Source organism: Notothenia rossii (assembly GCF_949606895.1).
Source record: "Notothenia rossii genome assembly, chromosome: 4".
Lineage (NCBI taxonomy): Eukaryota > Metazoa > Chordata > Actinopteri > Perciformes > Nototheniidae > Notothenia > Notothenia rossii.
In genome coordinates, this window is record NC_136902.1 from 2578158 (window position 1) to 2602918 (window position 24761).

Below are 24761 nucleotides of genomic sequence, written 5' to 3' on the forward strand. Positions count from 1 at the left end.
CTTTGAAGCTATTGAGAGTGGGACAATCCCGTATCTCAGCTGGGAGGCTATTCCACAAAGAGCTGTCTTTAACCTGTTAAGCCCCAAGGTCCCCGCCGGCGGGACCCTGTTTTTTTTTTTCAGGACACTGTGTCTCAGGGGATCTTAATATTTAAGAACCTATTAATGTGTTATACCAGATTAACGGAAATAATCTCAGCTAACTGACGATATAAACAATTTTTACCAAAATAAAACACAAGTCTCATAAGAAGCATCTAAATGACCCCTTAGCGAAAAATGCTAACGGGGACATTGGCACAGAACTCAAGATAAAAGTACCCTTATTACTTATCGTAGCTGCACATACAATATATCCAATTAAAGCTGAGGTTCCACCGATTATTTAGGTATATAGTGTCATCACTGAGTGATCCGAACTTGCGACAGGGGAAGCAAAGACAGACATCACAACACTTACCTTTATGTAGCTTCTAGGCAGATCGTCTCGCCGTAGCTGTTAATCTGATCAAAAGACGTGTTCAATGGCATTAAAACGAGAAAAAACGCGGCTGAATCGGTTAATCCATAGGTTGATAAAGTTTCTGGGCAATAATTGGAATTATTTATAATCCATAATTCTGTTTTTATGTAAAAATCGCAGAGCAAAAGTTAGCTGCTAATGGTAGCCACCAGAGTGGCTGCTGCTTCCGGTCTTGGCTATGCGGCAGTCTATCACACACACATGACCAAATAAGGACTATGTGGGAGTTCCCCTCGATTCCATTGGCTCTGACGGTTAGAAATAGATGTCACATGTCAAAATCCAGCAGGGGGAGCCAGAGATATGAAAAATCCACCAAATGGCCCCAGAAGAGGTTTTTTGTGTGCTAAATCTGTCTAAAAATGTCAAATATCACTTGTTTTGCATCAATCTTGATACAGGGTACTTATTATATGTTGTACTTTGGATTCCTAAAGCTTTTAGTCTACTAACCCATCATCCAAGGTTAGTTTTCACTATAAGTATAAAATATTTTTTGGACGGACACTATAATGTACATTAAAATACATTTATATTGAATCTGACTTTTCTACATCCAACTCACAGGTTTATCATTACTTTGAGAAAAAAGATTATTAATTTACCCCTTTTTAGAAGTGTAGTTATGGTCATTTGTTCTGGGAATGTCATTTTCGAGCCTGAGACCTGAAAAACAGGCTCAGGGTTTAACAGGTTTAACGGAGAGGACATTTTGTCCAAAAGTGGTCCGTCTGCGGTGGCCTTCACAGTGTCCTCTGGTTTCTGACCTAGTGCAGTGTGTTTTCTGTGGATGAATCCCCCTAAGGGGGGGGGGGGGGGCAGTCCATCTAAACATTTATAAATAAAGCACATACTTTTAAAAGACTTAAAATGGTCAAAACTCAAGAAATGGTGTTTATCAAGGATGGTACAGAGGGGGTATGAATGTGTCTTTCTGTCAAACACCTGGACAGCTCTCTTGAACAGCTGCTCTATGGGTTTCAGGTTTCTGGCACAAGCAAACGAGCAGTTTGTCAAACAGTATTCAATGTGGGATAGAATCATGCAGTGGAGGTGTGACTTTGCAGCTTTGACAGTTAAGAAAGGTCTGATTTGTTTAAAATGTTGCAAGTTGAATTTAAGTGTTCAACACAATATCTCTGTGTGTAAGAGCTGCAGGCCTTTCTGTGCAACACACACGGGTCCTCGCACCACCTGTTGCTCCTCCACAGAGCTATTTCTGACCGGAGGAGATGTTTGTCATTGTGGAGAAATCCTCCTCTCCGACCCGAGGATCCTTTAAGACGTTAATCCCGTCTGGAAATAAATCATCTGAATGCTTTACAGATATGATGCCAGGTCTCTGGAGAAAGGCACTGGTGGTCAAATATCCGACATCGATGCGAAACATGAAATTATATTTGTAAAGGTTTTATGTGCAGACTAGGCTATAATGTAATGTTAGAAAACCCGATAAAGTCATATTAGCGGAGGGTGCGAGAGAGGGAGTTATCCTGAAAAGTGGTTTTCAATTTAACAAAAGCTTGACGAAAACACTTGTTCGAATTCTGTGTTTTTATTAGATCTAACCGGCTAGGTGCACTGCGGGGATTCACAGGGAGACGGCTCTGATGATGAAGAGCTTCATCAGATACAGCTCGTGGGTGGTTTGCATGCTGATGTAAATGAGACGATGCTATCAGCGCAGCGTCTTTTTCCAAACAGGTCAGGGTTCCACTGCTTATTTATAGATCATAAATGCTCGTTCTTTCATTATCTTTATTTTTTATCTTTTAGGATTGCAAATAAACAGAGGGCAGAGGACTCGGATGCAAACATTGCAGATAATCTTCATTTTGCGGAAATGTCAACATATTGCCAGGTCAGTCAGTGAAATATAAAGTAAAACGAAAAGCAATAATTGTATTTATGTATAGACTTGATGCATCCAGAAAAATTATCTTACTGTACAATCAATACTTTGAGTGGAGTGTACTTAAAAAGTCCTCTCCTGCTGAGGTTCAGGTGTATATTGTCTCTACTTTAAAGAGTCCTCTCCTGCTGATGTTCAGGTGTATATCAGTATATAGTGTCTCTACTTTAAAGAGTCCTCTCCTTCTGATGTTCAGGTGTATATCAGTATATAGTGTCTCTACTTTAAAGAGTCCTCTCCTGCTGATGTTCAGGTGTATATCAGTATGTAGTGTCTCTACTTTAAAGAGTCCTCTCCTGCTGATGTTCAGGTGTATATTGTCTCTACTTTAAAGAGTCCTCTCCTGCTGATGTTCAGGTGTATATCAGTATGTAGTGTCTCTACTTTAAAGAGTCCTCTCCTGCTGATGTTCAGGTGTATATCAGTATGTAGTGTCTCTACTTTAAAGAGTCCTCTCCTGCTGATGTTCAGGTGTATATTGTCTCTACTTTAAAGGGTCCTCTCCTGCTGATGTTCAGGTGTATATCAGTATGTAGTGTCTCTACTTTAAAGAGTCCTCTCCTGCTGATGTTCAGGTGTATATCAGTATGTAGTGTCTCTACTTTAAAGAGTCCTCTCCTGCTGATGTTCAGGTGTATATCAGTATGTAGTGTCTCTACTTTAAAGAGTCCTCTCCTGCTGATGTTCAGGTGTATATCAGTATATAGTGTCTCTACTTTAAAGAGTCCTCTCCTGCTGATGTTCAGGTGTATATCAGTATGTAGTGTCTCTACTTTAAAGAGTCCTCTCCTGCTGATGTTCAGGCGTATATCACTATGTAGTGTCTCTACTTTAAAGAGTCCTCTCCTGCTGATGTTCAGGTGTATATTGTCTCTACTTTAAAGAGTCCTCTCCTGCTGATGTTCAGGTGTATATCAGTATGTAGTGTCTCTACTTTAAAGAGTCCTCTCCTGCTGATGTTCAGGTGTATATCAGTATGTAGTGTCTCTACTTTAAAGAGTCCTCTCCTGCTGATGTTCAGGTGTATATCAGTATGTAGTGTCTCTACTTTAAAGAGTCCTCTCCTGCTGATGTTCAGGTGTATATCAGTATGTAGTGTCTCTACTTTAAAGAGTCCTCTCCTGCTGATGTCCAGGTGTATATCAGTATATAGTGTCTCTACTTTAAAGAGTCCTCTCCTGCTGATGTTCAGGTGTATATCAGTATGTAGTGTCTCTACTTTAAAGAGTCCTCTCCTGCTGATGTTCAGGTGTATATCAGTATGTAGTGTCTCTACTTTAAAGAGTCCTCTCCTGCTGATGTTCAGGTGTATATCAGTATATAGTGTCTCTACTTTAAAGAGTCCTCTCCTGCTGATGTTCAGGTGTATATCAGTATGTAGTGTCTCTACTTTAAAGAGTCCTCTACTGCTGATGTTCAGGTGTATATCAGTATGTAGTGTCTCTACTTTAAAGAGTCCTCTCCTGCTGATGTTCAGGTGTATATCAGTATGCAGTGTCTCTACTTTAAAGAGTCCTCTCCTGCTGATGTTCAGGTGTATTTAAATGTTGGATCAGTCCCAAACCACAGATTTCATGAATGGAAACAGCTTTGACGAAGCTCCAAAATGTCCTTATAGCTTCTTCATATCGTCCCTTCTACTGTCAGCAGTTTGTATTTCCCAAGACAGTAGACGTTATTATCTGTGAGAATACGTAGGAAGGGGTTTCACCTCCTATAGCATGGTTAGAGAAACGTCATAAGGTTCTAATGAATCCACCAATCAGCTCTCTGGAACATCCCTTCTATACGATGCCACAAGATGCACCAAAGCACGTGGAAATGCACATATTTGGAGAAGCGTTTGCACGTGACGACAGCATGACTCGGCCTTCCTCTTTCTTTAACCAAACACACGCTCACATTCCTCCCCGGGTCTAAATCCTCGCTGTCCTTATCGGGTTCCCCTGTCCCGTCTCCGGTGAAAAGGACATCAGACATCACGAGTAAAGACATCCCATAAATCACTGCGTCCCCCCCCCCCCCTCTCTGAGAACTCTTCACCGTCCTGTGAGACGCTTTGTTGTATTCAGACATGTTTTAATTAGCTGTGAACACCTGTTTGACTGCGTGATGATTTATTAACTTCAGACAGAGAGAGAGAGAGAGAGAGAGAGAGAGAGAGAGAGAGAGAGAGAGAGAGAGAGAGAGAGAGAGAGAGAGAGAGAGACGTCTGTCAGACTTGGACTCTGCAAAGAATCTCCTGCTCAGAACAGGACGCTCTTAAAGGTCATCTATCATGCAAAATCCACTTTTACATCAACATGTGTCCCCTCTTCTTCATGTCTCTTCTACATCAACATGTGTCCCCTCTTCTCCATGTCTCTTCTACATCAACATGTGTCCCCTCTTCTTCATGTCTCTTCTACATCAACATGTGTCCCCTCTTCTTCATGTCTCTTCTACATCAACATGTGTCCCCTCTTCTTCATGTCTCTTCTACATCAACATGTGTCCCCTCTTCTACATCAACATGTGTCCCCTCTTCTCCATGTCTCTTCTACATCAACATGTGTCCCCTCTTCTTCATGTCTCTTTTACATCAACATGTGTCCCCTCTTCTTCATGTCTCTTCTACATCAACATGTGTCCCCTCTTCTTCATGTCTCTTCTACATCAACATGTGTCCCCTCTTCTTCATGTCTCTTCTACATCAACATGTGTCCCCTCTTCTTCATGTCTCTTCTACATCAACATGTGTCCCCTCTTCTCCATGTCTCTTCTACATCAACATGTGTCCCCTCTTCTTCATGTCTCTTTTACATCAACATGTGTCCCCTCTTCTTCATGTCTCTTTTACATCAACATGTGTCCCCTCTTCTTCATGTCTCTTCTACATCAACATGTGTCCCCTCTGTGGAAAGAGACTCTGAAAGTTTCAGGAACAAAGATTCTCTCTCTTTTTGATCTGTTTCTATAAAAACCTGTCTGAAAATGAGCTGATCAGATTTTGGCCACTTTATGATGTCATAACGATGTGTTGGCTTGTGTAACCATTAGCCAATCAGCAACCAAGGTATGGTCCCCATAATCCTTCTTAACTTTGTTCAGTTCGTTGCAAATCTGGTCCGCGGTTTAAGTTTGGGGTTTTCAATCGTTGTGTTCAACAGGATAAGATGTGGGCTTGTTGTTGTTGTTCAGGAGGTTGATCCCGCGTGACGTATGCGGTTCTTGCTTCTAGACCAGAGGTGCCCAGTACGTCGGGGCATTGCTGGTAGATCGCGAGTCATTCATAAAAAAAAAAATCCAGCTCCGTTAAAATAGACAAAACAGGTTTTGATCCCGCCTCCCTGCCACTTAATTCAGGAGTTTACTTGATTGACAGAAAAAGCGACCTATCGCTTTCCAGTCTGTTAACCCAGAATGCAAAGCGATACAAAATCAGTCAAGTGCCGGGAAAACTCAAATTAAGTTAAAGAGACAAACAAGAGACTAACAACAAAATGAGTGCGGGAACGAGCAAAAAGCTAAAGACAAACCACTTCCAACCAGAATGGGAGGAAGAATTTTTGTTTGTGATGTCACATTCAAAGGTTATTTGCCTTATTTGTAAAGCAAGCCTCGCTCTGCCAAAGAAAGGTAACGTGGAGAGGCATTATCGGAGTGTTCACAAGGCATATGACAGCGACTTCCCTCCGAGTAGCGAGTTGAGAAAGAGAAAGGTCATGTATTATTGCTACACAAACATTATCTCACAGTCTTAGTGAACTCGTTTCTAACATGCAAAAAGACAAACACATGCGTCTATGGTCGGTGTATTTTGATCTTTCAAATCCAGACCAGATCTCTCTCCCCGTCTGTGTGCGAGGGGGCGGGGCAGTTTACACACACTCAGCTGCTACATGCAGCAACACACGGAGGAGATGGCGGAGAGAAGCGCTCCAAGGTGTGGTTAAATGTTACCCGTCTTGAGGTGGACAATGCTCGTTGCCAAGAGAGTTTAGTATGTAAGGGCGGTAACACGAGCAGTTTGTCTAAACATTTATCAAAGTGCTCCACATCCAGACGGAGGAATACACCGGGTTCGACTGTCTTTCTAGTAGCTCTGTAGCCCCATCCACGAGGAACGTTTCCACGTCAGGTGTTATGTATGCTAGCAGCAACACACGGAGTTAACTACATTATACAAACATGGGTTAATGATTAGAGGTAACTGAGTTATTTATTTTGTTAAAGTTTCAGCTATTCTGTTTACAGTTCTGTCATCAGATTATTTAATACGATTTGTTAAAACATTGTTGTTTCTTTTGATGTGAAATATTATTTATTTAATTTAAATAAAAAGCAATGTTAATTGTGTTCACAATTTGTTTAGTTATTTTAATAATATATGTATTTTTGAGTCAAGTATTCATCTTTATTGTCTTCATTGTTAGTTTCCACATGCCTAAAACAACCTCAAGCTAAATCTAAAAGTTGATGGCTAAATAAGAGTGTTTTGTGCAAGGCCTAATAGTCCGAATAGATCATTAATCGTTTCATTAATCGATAGATTAATCAATTATCAAATTAGTCGTTTGCTGCAGCCCTGTAGTAGTTATCCCATGTATAAATAAAACGTGTTATTCAGCAACCCTTGCAATTTGGGATTTTATTTTTGGTTGGGAGACCTCGGTGAGCTGGTCATTTCAAAAGTACCTCACCAGCCAAAAAAGTGTTGGCACCCCTGTTCTAGACTAACAATCTTTTGGAGCTTGGTAAGAACCGGTTTTCGGTGCTTAGAGCCGGCTCCGCTGCGGCGTGAACAGTAAAAACCGGTGCTTATCAGGCTCTAGCTCCGAACCGGCCCTGGAACCGCGTTGGTGTGAAAAGGGCAAGAGAATCAGCACTTTGGAAACAGGGCTGAAACAGAGGGGATTATGGGATGCTGCAATGATCTGTCTGGTGTTTCAGCCAATCAGAGACAGGCTCTGGATATATCTGAGACCTGTACTATAGTGATGAAAAACAGTATAATAGGAGACCTTTAAAGTTAATGTAGTGTTCGGTGCTGATTGTAATTCATGTGATAGAAAGGTCATGCTGCTGCTGAGGACGAGTGAGGGAAACCTCTAGAAATTCTCATTTATATCCAAACAATATTACTCAGGCTGAGGGAGGAATAGATTACACAATCAGGATACCAAATAAAGCGTTTCCTAAAAAGAGGTCATATATTACATTTATACACATTGAGGATTGCTAGCAGGATGTCACAGTACATTTAAAAATAAAGTTCGATGTAGGTAGACGTACTGCCTGCTTATCTTATTGTTTTGTTTTTTCCCTGTTCACCTGCAGTCCCTCCCTTCCAGAGTGTATGAAAGTGCATTTCACTGTAGCAGATGTTTGAAGAGGATCTGCTCTACAAAATCACAAAATGAACCTTATTCTAGAAAAATAAACAAAGAAGAAGAAGATATTAAGTTGTGACTCACAGATTTGAAATCACATGAGATCTTCAATCAAATCCATGAGGACAGGTGAGCGAGAACAGGCAACAGATTACAACTTATAATCACAATAATCAGGAGCAGTTAGGGACAAACAGGAAGTGTTATCCTGCAGGAGGAGGCTGAGGACCCCTGGTGGAGAGAGGGAGGAGTTGCAGGGAAGAAAGCAGTATGAAGTAAAAATACTCAAGCAGAGTACTTATATCACAAGAATGTATATTAGCACTTATGCATCACTAGGGACGTTTTTGGCCTTTTTATTTTGCTCTATAACTATGTTGTGATTTAATGTTTTATATTATATCAGCTTTATTTTCAGCCAAACATTTGTTGGTCTTGTTTTAATTTTTAGGAAAATCGACTGCTGTTACAAGTGAATTATTATTATTATATAATTTGTATTTGTATTATTATTATTATTATTTATTTTGTATTTGTGTTATTATTAATATATATATTTTGGTTTTGGGTAATTTTAGTATATATTTTTAATATTATTATTATTGTCCATTTATATTTATTTATTTACTTAAACAACATCAGTGGTAAGGGGTGTTTAATGCAAATAGTGCACAGAAAACATGATATATAAAGTGTGTATGTAATTGCAGTGTTTCCCCACTAGAGGGCAGCATCCTGACACGACTGGGCCTCTTCTGCATCTCATATGTATTGCACTGAAGCTTCACTGTTTGGTGTTTATAAGGATTCATGGAGGATAACTGTCATTTGATTTTGGCTGGAAATGTTTATGAAGTAGTGCTAAGTTACCCCATCATCACCCGTTAAAAAACAACACATGAAACAATACATTATATATTCTCAATAAAAAGGATTTCTGGACATCTCACTTTTACGATCCGTATGGGTTTGCACTGTTTTATTTTGTCATGTCAAGAGCTGTCTTTGTTTTCCTGTTTTATTTTGAAAGGAGTTCACCCCCTGTCTGTTACTTCCTGTCTCTGGGTGTTTCTCAATGTCGAGGACGCTTCCTTGGTAGCACATGTCTTCCGAGTCTCTTGCTTCAGAAGCGAGGCAAGAATCCTTCCTAGCCTCGGAAAACGAAGAATGGTGGAACAGGCTAACAGGCTAACAGGCTAACAAGTGTGCAGTTGTGCAGGTGTGCGTCATATGCGAGGCCCCGCCTTAAATGGAGCGTGATTTCCGCCAAAGATTTGGGAAATTGGTCCGTGCGCAAAGCATTGTGGGGATTTTAATGACCGTGGAGTCTACACATGTGCAGCCTCGACATTTCTCGCTGGGCTCGGTAGAATTCCAAGTATGCTGGACATTGGGACAGTCCTTCGGCGGCACTCGATGATGTAGTATGCTTGAAATAGTGGCTCTGGAGCATCCTTCCTCGACATTGAGAAACACCCTCTGGCCGGTCTGTGCGCAAAGCATTGTGGGGATTTGAAGGAAGCGAAGTCTAGCCATGTGCAACCTCGAAATTACCCCCAAACCAAGGACGCGACCTCGGTGGAATTCCAAGTATGCTGGAGATTGGAACAGTACTTCGGCAGCATTCGATGACGTAGCATCCTTGAAATATTGGCTTGGAAGCCAGTGTCCTCGAGATTGAGAAACGGCCAGAGAGAAGGAAGAAGTAAGATGTCCCCCGACAAACTAAGCCTATATCAGCCAAACTAGGGGCTGAATCTAATCGGCTCTGTGAGTTCTTGGTTTAACGGACAATAAAGGACTATTGTCCATGACGTTTAAATGACTTGATATGTAAAGAAACTGTCTCCTGCACTTTGGGTCCTGTCTACTCTGCTCTCCTGCCCTGACTCTCACCAGGATGAAAGAAGACATTGAAAATTAAGATTGATGCATAAAAAAAGACACAAAACTAACACGTAGTGCATGTTATACAAAAACATGTTTATTATACGTTCCAACAATAACATAAAATTGCAATACAGTATATCATGTAGCTGCTAAAAAGCCGAAATCACAGATCACAATATACAAACTTTTGAAACAGCACGTTACGGAGGCCGACAGGTGCAAAAGCAACTTTAACATCCTTTGAGGCGATGAGTCTGTAGTTCAGTATTTATTCCACTTAACTTAAAGTGGGTCGTAGAAGGTGGGAGAAGTACTCAGATCTTGTTCTTGAGTAAAAGTAGAAGTACTCAGATCTTGTACTTGAGTAAAAGTAGAAGTACTCAGATCTTGTACTTGAGTAAAAGTAGAAGTACTCAGATCTTGTACTTGAGTAAAAGTAGAAGTACTCAGATCTTGTACTTGAGTAAAAGTAGAAGTACTCAGATCTTGTACTTGAGTTAAAGTAGAAGTACTCAGATCTTGTACTTGAGTAAAAGTAGAAGTACTCAGATCTTTTACTTGAGTAAAAGTAGAAGTACTCAGATCTTGTACTTGAGTTAAAGTAGAAGTACTCAGATCTTGTACTTGAGTAAAAGTAGAAGTACTCAGATCTCGTACTTGAGTAAAAGTAGAAGTACTCAGATCTTGTTCTTGAGTAAAAGTAGAAGTGCTCAGGTCTTGTTCTTGAGTAAAAGTAGAAGTACTCAGATCTTGTACTAGAGTAAAAGTAGAAGTACTCAGGTCTTGTTCTTGAGTAAAAGTAGAAGTACTCAGATCTTGTACTTGAGTAAAAGTAGAAGTACTCAGATCTGGTGCTTGAGTAAAAGTAGAAGTACTCAGATCTTGTACTTGAGTAAAAGTAGAAGTACTCAGATCTTGTTCTTGAGTAAAAGTAGAAGTACTCAGATCTTGTACTTGAGTAAAAGTAGAAGTACCAGAGTGTAGGAATACTCTGTTACAGTAAAAGTCCTGCATTCCAAATGTTCCTCAAGTGAAAGTAGAAAAGTATTCTCATCAAAATATAGTGAAAGACAGTAAAAGTAGTCATTGTGCAGATTGGTCCATTTCAGAATAATAGATATGATATGTTTTATAATGATTGATCATGAAAGTGTTCTCAAAGCTGGTAAAGGTGCAGCTAGTCTGAATGACTTTGTATACTGCAGGGTAGCTGGTGGATTTACTCCAGGTGGAACTAAAGTCTGATTTAACACTTGGTTATATTTCACATCATTCATCCACATCTGAGAAGTAACTAAAGATATTAAATACATGTAGAGGAGTAGAAGTACAAAGTAACATAACATGTAAATACTCAGGTACCTCTACATTGTACTTCAGCACAGTACCTGAGTACATGTACTTAGTTACTTTACAGCTCTGGTTTAAATCCATTAAAAGTGAAACACCACATAATAAAGTGAAGATCAGTATAAATGGGTCTCCAGAGAAATAGACCAGCCTCATCTGAAGATAAACTCTCTGCTGTCAGCCTCAACAATGAGTGTGTGTTTGGATCTCATTTAGTGAGAGTGACGCAGGCTGCAGCCGTGATGCATTCACAGGCCGTCTGAATAATGAGCTCTGTCTTCATGCCTGTCTTTGTCACCAGAGAGGACAAAAATCTGTTCTGTCGTCCGTTTGTAGGTCACAAGAATGTCCCCCCCCCCCCCCCCCCTTTGAGCCTTCCCACTCTCACATTCCTCTCACACACACACACACACACACACACACACACACACACACACACACACACACACACACACACACACACACACACACACACACACACACACACACACACACACACACACACACACACACACATACACAGGGAGCAATATCAGGGTTTAGATGTGGATTATTGAGCTATACAGTAAATGGGTTGTAGTGAGTAAAATATGTAAATATGTTTTTCTTCTTGACTTAAAATGCTTTCCGTTAAAGGTCAGAAAGAAATTGTGCAAAGCTCCTTTATAAAAAAAATTATTTTGCACATCATGCTGCATTAAGTGAAACGCAAAAGGCAGAGGCAAAAAATGTGTTCATGAAACGAAAGCAACGCAGTTTTTGTGCTACAATGCAATCTAATAGATTAAATGCTGATTTATATGTAATCATTTAATACTTTTCCACATATGCATGCAGTGCTTGACTCATTTGGTCATCCACAATAACATAATTATATATATTTTTTAAACTGACAACATGACAACCAGAGTGGAAACAGAATTTGCCCTCACAGCATTATCTTCTCTTGATGACGGTTCTGGATGCGTTCTCCACAATTCTTCGAATGCCTATAAGCTTTTATTGACATGGGGTTTAATCTCTTTCCTTCCAGCTTCCAGGTCCTCCCGGATTCCTGGGAATGTTTTCATCTCTTCCTTTTAAAACATTAAACTCAGGAAACATGGAAACATTACGTAAGCCAACAAAACTCTTCTTGGTAAATCCAGAAACCTCCAGGAAGAACCCCGCCGCTTCGGTTTGATTCCTCTCCAGGCCGGGACATTCGCCATCAGTGACTCACGCACACACACACACACACGCACGTACACACGCACGCACGCACGCACACACACACACTTGGCTGACTTTGGCCCTATTTCATCTTAACGTTTTTTTTTTTCTTCAATGAGTTTCCTCTTGTTCAGATACAGTGTGTGGATGAAACAGCGATGTTATTGTCTCAAAGTTTCCTGGACCTGTTCAAGGTCAGCAGCCAGCATGGGGACTTTACAGAGTGTGTGTGTGTGTGTGTGTGTGTGTGTGTGTGTGTGTGTGTGTGTGTGTGTGTGTGTGCGTGTGCGCGTGCGTGTGACTTTAAAACAAGCATGGAGACGAAAGTTTTGAAATATTTTTGTAGTGTTATTGCGATTTTTAAAAACGTGGAGAACAGCTGGAAGGATCGGAACCCACAGTTGGTGAAATGAATGCAGGCCTCCAAAGAAATGAACACTGGTATGTGTGTGTGTGTGTGTGTGTGTGTGTGTGTGTGTGTGTGTGTGTGTGTGTGTGTGTGTGTGTGTGTGTGTGTGTGTGTGTGTGTGTGTGTGTGTGTGTGTGTGAGATTGCACTGATGCAAGTGAAATCCCAACACAATGCACAGCCTGGCTGGTGAGTGTGAGGCGGGGTTTGGAGAAGGAGGAGACATGTCAGCTGTCCCAGCCACAGCTGCCCCTCAGATGGATAACGGCTCACATTTGGTCTCTTTTCAAACCCCACAGTACGGACACATTTTTTATTTTGGTGCTGAATTCAGCCCCGAAAGATGCTCTTACACTCAATTATGAAACAGTGAGCCATGAGTCAAATATCAGGTCTATAGGAATGAAAGATTAATGACAAAAGAGATATTTCTCATTATTTAGATGACCTTAAAGAGGCCCTATTATGCCTTTTCCTTTTCCTGTGTTCAAAAGGTTTTTTAACATCAGCAGGAGAGGACTCTTTAAAGTAGAGACACTATATACTGATATACACCTGAACATCAGCAGGAGAGGACTCTTTAAAGTAGAGACACTATATACTGATATACACCTGAACATCAGCAGAAGAGGACTCTTTAAAGTAGAGACACTACATACTGATATACACCTGAACATCAGCAGAAGAGGACTCTTTAAAGTAGAGACACTACATACTGATATACACCTGAACATCAGCAGGAGAGGACTCTTTAAAGTAGAGACACTACATACTGATATACACCTGAACATCAGCAGGAGAGGACTCTTTAAAGTAGAGATACTACATACTGATATACACCTGAACATCAGCAGGAGAGGACTCTTTAAAGTACAGACACTACAGACTGATATACACCTGAACATCAGCAGGAGAGGACTCTTTAAAGTAGAGACACTACATACTGATATACACCTGAACATCAGCAGGAGAGGACTCTTTAAAGTAGAGACACTACATACTGATATACACCTGAACATCAGCAGGAGAGGACTCTTTAAAGTAGAGACACTACAAACTGATATACACCTGAACATCAGCAGGAGAGGACTCTTTAAAGTAGAGACACTACATACTGATATACACCTGAACATCAGCAGGAGAGGACTCTTTAAAGTAGAGACACTACATACTGATATACACCTGAACATCAGCAGGAGAGGACTCTTTAAAGTAGAGACACTACATACTGATATACACCTGAACATCAGCAGGAGAGGACTCTTTAAAGTAGAGACACTACATACTGATATACACCTGAACATCAGCAGGAGAGGACTCTTTAAAGTAGAGACACTACATACTGATATACACCTGAACATCAGCAGGAGAGGACTCTTTAAAGTAGAGACACTACATACTGATAAACACCTGAACATCAGCAGGAGAGGACTCTTTAAAGTAGAGACACTACGTACTGATATACATCTGAACATCAGCAGGAGAGGACTCTTTAAAGTAGAGACACTACATACTGATATACACCTGAACATCAGCAGGAGAGGACTCTTTAAAGTAGAGACAGGACTCTTTAACTCTAAGGAAATGTATACATGTAATCATGTGATCGTAAACCAAAAGAAGAAGAAGCTGAGAAACTTCAGAGACGAGACAGCTTTGCAAACTTCCTCTTTCAAAACGTTTGAAAAGGAAACAGGTGGATCAATTTTCGACTCAATGAACACACAACTTCTTTCACAGTCGTCATTCGCGTGTCACCATCATCCCTAAAACCTCTTTTTATTTCAACATGAAATCATGCTCACCGCAGATGAGTCATTTCTGCCTTCTTGAAGTGAGGGTGAAGACGTTTGAGGTGAAGAGTGTGTGGGTGAGAAGTGAGATCAAAGCAGCTGATATATCACGGTATGAACGCACACTTTATTGAGGGCATCCCCTTGCTAAGGTAGTTTCTTTAAATTATAAATGTGTCTCCGAAACGCTCCAGAATGAAAGGTGTTTTCCCTCGTCCCATGCTGCACCCTTATGGCAAGTTTCATTAAAATCATGGTTTTCTGTATATTTGTCGTCAAACGGACAAAACAAACCCAAAATATAACCCCATAGGCTCAACTAAGGACACTATAAGGGCTCTTAATAACATTCATTTCTGTATTGATTCATCTGTTGTCCATTTTCTCAATTAATTGATTAATTGCCTGCTATAGGAGTCCAAAATACTCTTTTTATAATCTGAAAAGGTAGGATATTATTACATTTGGAAAGCTTTAACTGCCAATAGTTGGGGTTTCAGCCTTAAAAATGAATGAAACAATTAATAATTGATCAAAATAGGTGCCAATCATTACTGAAATGATTGGAAACAATTCCTTAAAATAAGGAGATTTGCTGCGTTTAACCGTTTACTATAATAAAGATATCCTTGGGGTTCACACTGACAACCCAAGACATTAAAAGAGTTGACCTTGAAGTGCGGTGGACATTTCTCACTATTTTGCACCAAACTATAACTTTTTTTAATTGTTTGTAATTTTTGTTTCTTTCTCCAATTTTTATTTTCTACATTTTTTATTTTTTTCCCTCTAATTTCATTTTTATTTTTTTTCATGTTTACAGCACGTTTTGTTAATATGTTTCGGTTCCCTTTAGTATTCAAGCTTTATTGAGCTTTAAGGAAACTCAAACTGAATCTATACCGCCCCCTGTTTCACTTTCAGGTGGTTTTCTAGATGGGTTGTTTCTGCAGGTCATTAAACTAAAGCCTTACGTCATCTTCCTCAGAACAGACGCAGTTATCAGTTATGTGTGTTTTCTGGGAACACGGTACAGTATCTCCGCCCCGTCCTCTCGGTTTTCCTGGAGCAGAAAGCCCCGGTGCGTCAACATCCTCTCTCCTCTTGGACAGCCTTCCTGCAGATCTGCATTTCATTTGTTCTGGCATGGAGCCAGACCAGGACAATAAACTATGTATATGTTCCCCTTCAGAACAGGGTGATCCCCGCCACTTCCTGCCACTTCCTGTCACTTCCTCTCTTTGGAGACAGGAAGTAGATTCTGACGCCGTTCTGTGTCTCTGGACCCACGTGGTGATGCCTTCAGATCTGCATGTTGTGGTTTCACTCACACATATATTACTTCAGGGCTTGGCAAACAGGCCAACTGAAATATTTAGATGTGTCACTTACTGGGAAAATGTTTGAGGCTGCGGGCGGCCTCGCTGTTTAAAGATTTCAACCGTGGAACTTCCTGCCTTTGTGTTTGAGGACTTTCTCTTTCTCCCTCACAGCTGTCAGGGTTTAAACTGTGTTTTCGTGTTCAACCCTAAGATCAGGGGTGTCCAAATGCGGCCCGCGGACCATTTTGAATCGGCCCTCAGCAAATAAAAAATGTATAATGCAGTATGGCCCTGAAATGAAACTTGTGCTTGTCTTTGACTTCTCAAATAAATTCAGTCAATTAAAGCTGAAAACATTTTCTAACAAATCTAAGTTGATAAGACAAAAGCTGAATAACTTATTTTCATAACAAGCTTGAAATACCTATTTCATATTTCCTCGCTCTTATGATAATCAATCTGAGGCTTCTGTTAAGGGATGAGCTGCTAACTGAATTAATGAAACGCTCTGGAGAGCAGGGATGTACGCTGATTAAGCATCATTTACTTACATTTCATTGATTTTGCCGATTTATAACTGAATTTATGAGGCAATAAACCTCTCGTCTAGTGAGAGGCACAGCCCTTCGTATATCTTTCTGTATGTGGCCCTCGGTGAACAAAGTTTGGACCGGTTTGGACAGGCCTGCCTGCCTTAGATGATCAGGGTGGGTCATAACAACCCATTCTCACAGCATTTCGTGTTATAGTCAAAAAATTAATGTAATCTATTGATTCGTGTTCACCAACATGATTTTTGCATTTTTTTCGTGTCACACAGAACGATTTTAAAAGCAATGTATTTCTATTGGTAGTATGTTTCGTGCCTGCACCACGTCTTTTTTTCCGGTCGGGTCTTGGAAGACCGGAAGCTGTGGGGTTCATAAGAACATGTTCTTACTCAATATCTTACCCTAACCCTTTTAGTTTAAATTGTATAATGTCTGAGTTTTGTTGCCGTCCGCGAGGAAAAGAAATGGGGCTCAGAGCCTCAGAATACTGAGATCTGTATTAAAAAAGAAAAGAAAATTCCTTCAAATTTGTTATTATTTATATAGCTTTTAAAATCGTTCTGTGTGACACGAAAAAAATGCGAATATCGTGTGAGGCTGTGTTGGATATAAAGACCTAACTTGCCTGTATTTTAACTTATTATTTAAGCTAAAATACAGGCTGTTTTTGCAGGCTATTATGCAAACCTCCCCATAGTGGTTTAAAAATGCATTTCTTTGGGAAATAATACAGAAAATCCTTGTTAGGCGTACACAGTGTTTACAATGGGCCACATCTCAGCATTAGCACACAGCTAACTTACATATTACAGCTATCATTTCAGCAGCTGATATAACAGAAGTCTTTTACACAAGACAAATAGTCTTCTTCTTAGATACTTCTCTAATATTTACCAGCAAGCTAGTTAGCTAACAATACTTAAAGTATGCAGTACAATCGAGTAGCTAGCTAGCATTTAGCTGATGAACTACTGCCAAAAATACAAATCACAGGCAGACAGGCATATGCAGAGACACACAGGAAGACAGACAGATGCAGAGACACACAGGAAGACAGACAGATGCAGAGACACACAGGAAGACAGACAGATGCAGAGACACACAGGAAGACAGACAGATGCAGAGACACACAGGAAGACAGACAGATGCAGAGACACACAGGCAGACAGACTGATGCAGAGACACACAGGAAGACAGACAGATGCAGAGACACACATGAAGACAGACAGATGCAGAGACGCACAGGAAGACAGACAGATGCAAAGACACACAGGAAGACAGACAGATGCAGAGACACACAGGAAGACAGACAGATGCAGAGACACACAGGAAGACAGACAGATGCAGAGACACACAGGAAGACAGACAGATGCAGAGACACACAGGAAGACAGCCAGATGCAAAGACACAGAGGAAGACAGACAGATGCAAAGACAAACAGGAAGACAGACAGATGCAGAGACACACAGGCAGACAGACTGATGCAGAGACACACAGGAAGACAGACAGATGCAGAGACACACAGGAAGACAGACAGATGCAGAGACACACAGGAAGAGAGACAGATGCAGAGACACACAGGAAGACAGACAGATGCAGAGACACACAGGAAGACAGACAGATGCAGAGACACACAGGAAGAGAGACAGATGCAGAGACACACAGGAAGACAGACAGATGCAGAGACACACAGGAAGACAGACAGATGCAGAGACACACAGGAAGACAGACAGATGCAGAGACACACAGGAAGACAGACAGATGCAGAGACACACAGACACACAGGAAGACAGACAGATGCAGAGACACACAGGAAGACAGACAGATGCAGAGACACACAGGAAGACAGACAGATGCAGAGACACACAGGAAGACAGACAGATGCAGAGACACACAGGAAGACAGACAGATGCAGAGACACACAGGAAGACAGACAGATGCAGAGACACACAGGAAGAGAGACAGATGCAGAGACACACAGGAAGACAGACAGATGCAGAGACACACAGGAAGACAGACAGATGCAGAGACACACAGGAAGACAGACAGACAGTGTGTTGTTGCAGCACCAGTCTATCAGTCAATGGTGAAATGCTAACGTTAACTAGCAAGCTACCATAACTAGCTATAACTAACTATGAGTAGCTTGCTAGCGTTGAGCCAATTAGCTATTGCTAACAATGGAATTGACAGACAGAGAGCACCAGGCTTACAATAGTCATTGGTTAAATGAAATATATATTCAAATTAATTAAATGATATGAAAGCGCTTATAGATTCATTACTGAAATTAGTTCAAACATTTTCAGTAGTGTTTTTTCTGCGTGAATCAGACATCAGAGAGGGCAGGTGGTTCCTTATCTGACTTCTCCAACATCATAAAACAGCCAAGAAAAAGAGGAAGTCGTCTAATAACTGAAATCAAACACCATCTGTACGCCCACTGCGTTCAAATTTCACATGTGGAGAAAAACACATCTCAGATACCTCGAATCCAAAGAAAATAACCTGCAAATGATTAGATTCAAATTGTCCAGGTTTTTTTCCAGGTCTGATGTTTAACTGATGCTTCTGTAGACGAGACACATCCAAATATGTGTGTTAAAACTGAGCCACACATTGAATTAACCTTAAATGCACACTGGGATCAGCCAGCTGTTGTGCTTCCTGTGTTAGCATCAAAGCTAAATGGTCACGCCTGACATATGAGCTGCAAAGGGAAATAAAAGCATTTTTTATGACACACACATTCACACCTGTCGCTCGCTTTGACAGGAAATACAAATGAAAGTGTGTCTCTGTGAGTGTAGTAGGGTTGGAGAAGTCATTTAAGGACCCACTTTGAAACTGGATAACCACATAAAGAGAGAGACAGTTTGTTTTTGTGTTGCAGCTTCATATTCCTGCAGGGATTTACTTTAGACATGTGGAATTACATAAAATACTAATCCTCAAAATGTGTTTTCAGAGCCTTTAAGATATTCCTTCTCATAACCTGCTATTTTTAGATTTGAATGGATAAGATAAGATAAGATGGTACTTTATTGATTCCAATTTGGGAAATTGGTTTTGTTGCAGCAGAATAAAAGACAAGGCATTTTACAATCAAACAAAACTACAAATAAACAAGAATAAAAATATACATGTAGATATTATACAAATATATATATTCAAAAATATCTTATCTGTGTGTTTGAATGTGTGTTTGGATCCTGCAGCTACTGGAAAACTGTTTTATGGACTGTATTTGGGGAAGGAGGGATGGGGGGGGGGGGGGGTGGATAGAATAAACAGCTCAGAGGCTATCTGTATAACTGAGCTGTTCATTAACAAGCTGCAGGCTGGATATTATGATCAGTAGCTTCAGGAAAGAGGCTGTTAAGTCCACAGAGAGACAATAAAACCTGTAATGCATTAGCTCACTGCTGCCGCTGGGAAACCAAAAGGCAGTTTATATTTATTGAACATGCAGATAATTAACTTCTAATATGCTTTTATGAAAGATACTGTTGCTTAAGTCAAGTCTCACGAGGCAAAACTCACTCTTTTATGGATATTTTTACAAGTAAAGAATACTTTTTATTGTCATTTATGACCCTGAATGCATCTTAAATCCACACCTGTCTTCTTTTGAGGCAGTTGTGCAGGTTTCCATTTGACTGCACGTTACTCGTTTGTCAAACACACACAGTGACAGACAAACATTGAGATACTGACGGGCAGATTATCTTTTATTAACCGTTGTATTCTCTTATCTTTATGGTGGATTTCCGGCACATCTGTCACCCACATCCTGAGCCTTCACTCTCCTGTCAGACATGAGTATTTCGATATTTCCGCCTCAAACATGCTCTTTTTATTGCGTGACAAATAATAATGTGTGGGTGTTTTTTTTTTTTCTTCACTGTTGAGTGCAAATACAAAACCACTTCCTTATTTTTAACCAACAGTCTGCACTGATCCATTGGTTTGACCAGAGGCAGTAACGGTCGACAGAAGCTGTGACGCATGTTTGAGAAATATCTGAAACACCAGAGAAGCTCGACTCCTTCCTCTTCTCCTTTTACATCTCTCACGTAGCAGGACCAGCTGTACACAAAGAGATCTAAATGTGTGATTACAAAAATTTTTTGCAGGCTATTAAGAGCTAGAGCTCACTCCAAAAGCAAAAAATGAGATTAAATAGTTTGCCCAAAGTTGTAGATATTGGCCTTCTCTGTAATATAATGGAACAAGATGACAAAAGTATATAACTCAACAATGTCTCTTTTCAAAAATCATGATCCGTTAACTCAAGATTATCCACAGGAGTTTTTGTTGTTAGTACTCAGATCTTGTAGTACTCAGATCTTGTACTTGAGTAAAAGTAGAAGTACTCAGATCTTGTACTTGAGTCAAAGTAGAAGTACTCAGATCTTGTACTTGAGTCAAAGTAGAAGTACTCAGATCTTGTACTTGAGTAAAAGTAGAAGTACTCAGATCTTGTACTTGAGTAAAAGTAGAAGTACTCAGATCTTGTACTTGAGTAAAAGTAAAAGTACTCAGATCTAGTACTTGAGTAAAAGTAGAAGTACTCAGATCTTGTTCTTGAGTGAAAGTAGAAGTACTCAGATCTTGTACTTGAGTAAAAGTAGAAGTACTCAGATCTTGTACTTGAGTAAAAGTAGAAGTACTCAGATCTTGTACTTGAGTAGAAGTACTCAGATCTTGTACTTGAATAAAAGTGTAAATGCACACATTTTGCACAACACTGAGGAAGTCAAAATGTCGACTACATAATCAAAATGTGAAGAAAAACTCTTATTTATTTTTTTCTTGACCCGAGATACAATTGTTTGTGAATTTGAATTATCTTTGTGCTTCAAAACACCGAATAAATCTCACTTTGTTTTCTGATGCCGTCCCTCACACTAATAATGTTTACCTTGAGACTGAAGACAACTTTTCTTGTTTTGCTCGATCTTAGTGCTGCATTGGATACTATCGACCATGATATCCTATTGCAAAGACTAGAGCACTTAGTTGGCATACAGGGAACTGCTTTAGGCTGGTTTAGGTCCTATTTGTCTGAACGCTCTCAGTTTGTACGTGTCAACGATGAATCTTCCACGCAAACCAAAGTTAGCCATGGAGTGCCACAGGGCTCAGTGCTCGGACCTATTTTGTTCACACTATATATGCTTCCGTTAGGCAATATTATAAGGAATCATTCTGTAAACTTTCATTGTTATGCGGATGATACTCAACTATATTTATCAATCAAGCCTGATGAAATTAATCATCTAAATAAAATTCAAAACTGCCTCAAGGACTTAAAAACGTGGATGACCTTACATTTTTTGATGTTAAACACGACCAAAACTGAAGTTATTGTACTTGGCCCGAAGAATCTACGAAACAAATTATCTAAAGATATACTAACTATGGATAGCATTAATTTGGCCTCCAGTGAGACCGCAAGGAATCTTGGTGTTATATTTGATCAGGATTTATCCTTTAGCGCCCACATAAAATCAATTCCATCTACGTAACATTGCAAAAATCAGGCATATCTTGCCTCAAAACGATGCAGAGAAACTAGTCCATGCATTTGTTACTTCAAGGCTGGATTATTGTAACTCCTTATTATCAGGGTGTACCAAAAAGTCAGTCAAGTCGCTTCAGCTGATTCAAAATGCTGCAGCTCGTGTACTAACCAGAGTTAGGAAAAGGGACCACATTACTCCTGTTCTGGCTGCCTTACACTGGCTCCCTATAGAACACAGGATAGAATTTAAAATTCTTCTTCTGGCCTACAAAGCCCTTAATGGGCAGGCGCCATCTTACCTTAAAGAACTCATTATACCCTACTGTCCTACTAGGCCATTGCGTTCCAAGAATGCAGGGTTGTTGGTTGTTCCTAGAGTCTCTAAAAGTACAATGGGAGCCAGAGCCTTTTCTTATCAAGCTCCACTTTTGTGGAATCAGCTTCCAGTTTGTGTTCGGACGGCAGACACCCTATCCGTTTTTAAGAGTGCGCTTAAGACCTTCCTTTTTGATAAAGCTTATAGTTAGGGCTGATTAGATTCAGCCCCTAGTTTTGCTGATATAGGCTTAGTTTGTCGGGGGACATCTTACTTCTTCCTTCTCTCTGTCTGTACCTGTGTACTCTCATGTTCCCATTAACCCAGCTTCCCCAAATGTCTTTCTTTTTGGTGTCTATATACGCCGGGATCCGGAGTCATGGATGATCCTTCAGTCATGTATCGCGAGTCCTGGATCTTGAGTCGTGGCTGTGGTCCTGTTGCTGTGGTCTTGAGTCGTTGCTGCGGTCCTGGATCATAAGTCCTGGATGGATATCCTCGTGGATTCATCTTCCTATTATACACACATGCATTTCCAAACATTTGGTCTACCTATGTTGCAAATGTATTATCTTCTCAATTTACACACGGCATCTATTGCAGAGTATTCTAACATTGTGGTTTTAGTACTTGAACTCATGTAAAGCTCCTGAATACTTCCTTTAACGCTGCTCCCCCCCTCCGGGTTGACTTCAGATCTCAGTGTTTGGGGCCTCTGTCTCTGCTCAATGGCCCCTTCACTCACTCTGTCTTTAGTGTACCCTCCTGAATAACCACCCCTCGTTACTCGCTCTGAACCCAAAGCACCGGCACGTTCAGGGCGGATTCATTCTCCTTAATCTTAAACACGCAAAACGAATCTCTTATTTGCCGTCCATAATACTAATAATGTTTACCTTGAGATCAAACTGAGAACATTTCTAATCAATTGAAGTAAAAGGGGCTGATTTTAATAGCAGCAAAATGAGTTTACAGACTTTCTTTGGAGTGTTTTTAATTTATTTGTGGCTTTTTTGCATTGGGTTCTTCTAAGTTTAACACATTAAGTACATTTTGCAGATTTAACTTCAATACAGACAGTGTAGTACGAGTACTTGAACTCATGTAAAGCTCCTGAATACTTCCGTTAACGCTGATCCCCTCCTCCGGGTTGACTTCAGGTCTCAGTGTTAGGGCCCTCTGTCTCTGCTCAACGGCCCCTTCACTCACTCCGTCTTTAGTGTACCCTCCTGAATAACCACCCCTCGTTACTCGCTCTGAACCCAAAGCACCGGCATGCTTGCATAACAACCCCCCCTCCCCTCAGTAGCAGTTGAGGGGGCTCGGACACATGGCTGCATACCATCATCTGCAACAAAAGGGCTCAACGAGGAGAAAGTGACCAGCATGACCTCATGGGTCAGCTAGGCTAGAAAAGAACACACACACACACACACACACACACACACACACACACACACACACACACACACACACACACACACACACACACACACACACACACACACACACACACACACACACACACACACACACACACACACACACACACACACACACACACACACACACACACACACACACACACACACACACAGAGCTGAAAGAGAGCGGTTGTGTTTGGTATTTCGGGTCAAGCCTTTCTCAGCACATTCCTCTCTGCGCTGAAACAATACTGCGTGTCAGAGCCGACACAACGGGCTCCTTTCTGCACACCTCCACCACAAAGAGCCTCCGAGCAGCCGAGACCAGACGCTAACCTCCAGAACTCGAGTGTGAGCAGCTGCTATATTTAAAAGAAGAAGAGGACTCACATGGAGGAGGACACACGTCGGAGGAAATCACAAACACATTGAGAGTTTGGCAGCGCCGGTTCCCACTAACTGTTGTGGCAACAAAAACAGCTTCTCCCGCACAAAACGACCAGCGCTCGTTCTGGAAAATGACACATTTTTTTATTTTCAGGAAACGATGATTGAATCTAAAGACGATTTGAACTCTTAGAAAAACGTAGAATCTGCTCACAATAAAAGACGCAGTAAAAAAAAATCTGTACATGACGAAGACAATAAATTAAATAACTTAAAGAACAAAAAGCTATGTACAGCTGCAGTCTTTGGTCTCTCCTCTCTTTGGGTCAGGGGGACGCAGAGACAGACTTCAGTCCTAAACACCGTCCACACATGTCCCATAATGCAACTGTTTATTCTTCCTGCTGCATCCTTATGGTGTAGAAAGATCTGGAAACCCATAATGCAGTTCCTTATTCTTCTGGAAAGGGACAAGTATGTACAGCTGCAGTGTCCTCTCTTTGGTTCAGTGTCAGGCGGCTCAGAAGGACAGACCTGCTGCACCACGTGGTGTCGGAGGATCTGGAAACAGTGGGGGGGTCACAGCTTGCTCTCCTCCTCCTCCAGAGGCCGGTTCAGACCCGGGATGAACTTGAGGAGTGTCCTGCGGAAGCTCTTCTGCTTGGGTTTCCTCTGGGTGAACCCTCCCTGCTTCTCCCCCGCCGTGCTGCCCCCCCCCCTCAGGTAGCTGCGGGTGCTGGCGCTGCGGGTGAGGTTGGTCTTGGTGCTGGAGAA

The 24761-nt window shown here is 41.0% G+C and overlaps 1 protein-coding gene across 1 annotated transcript in view; it reads right to left on the minus strand.

The window, feature by feature from the left end:
- Positions 1-24109: 24109 nt before the first annotated feature.
- Positions 24110-24761, minus strand: part of tamalin (trafficking regulator and scaffold protein tamalin) — an 18489-nt gene continuing 17837 nt past the window's right edge. Inside the window, exon 8 of the mRNA XM_079675265.1 lies at positions 24110-24761. This exon is cut by the window's right edge and continues 230 nt beyond it. Within this exon, the coding sequence (XP_079531391.1) occupies positions 24567-24761 (195 nt within the window). The 3' untranslated portion in view covers positions 24110-24566.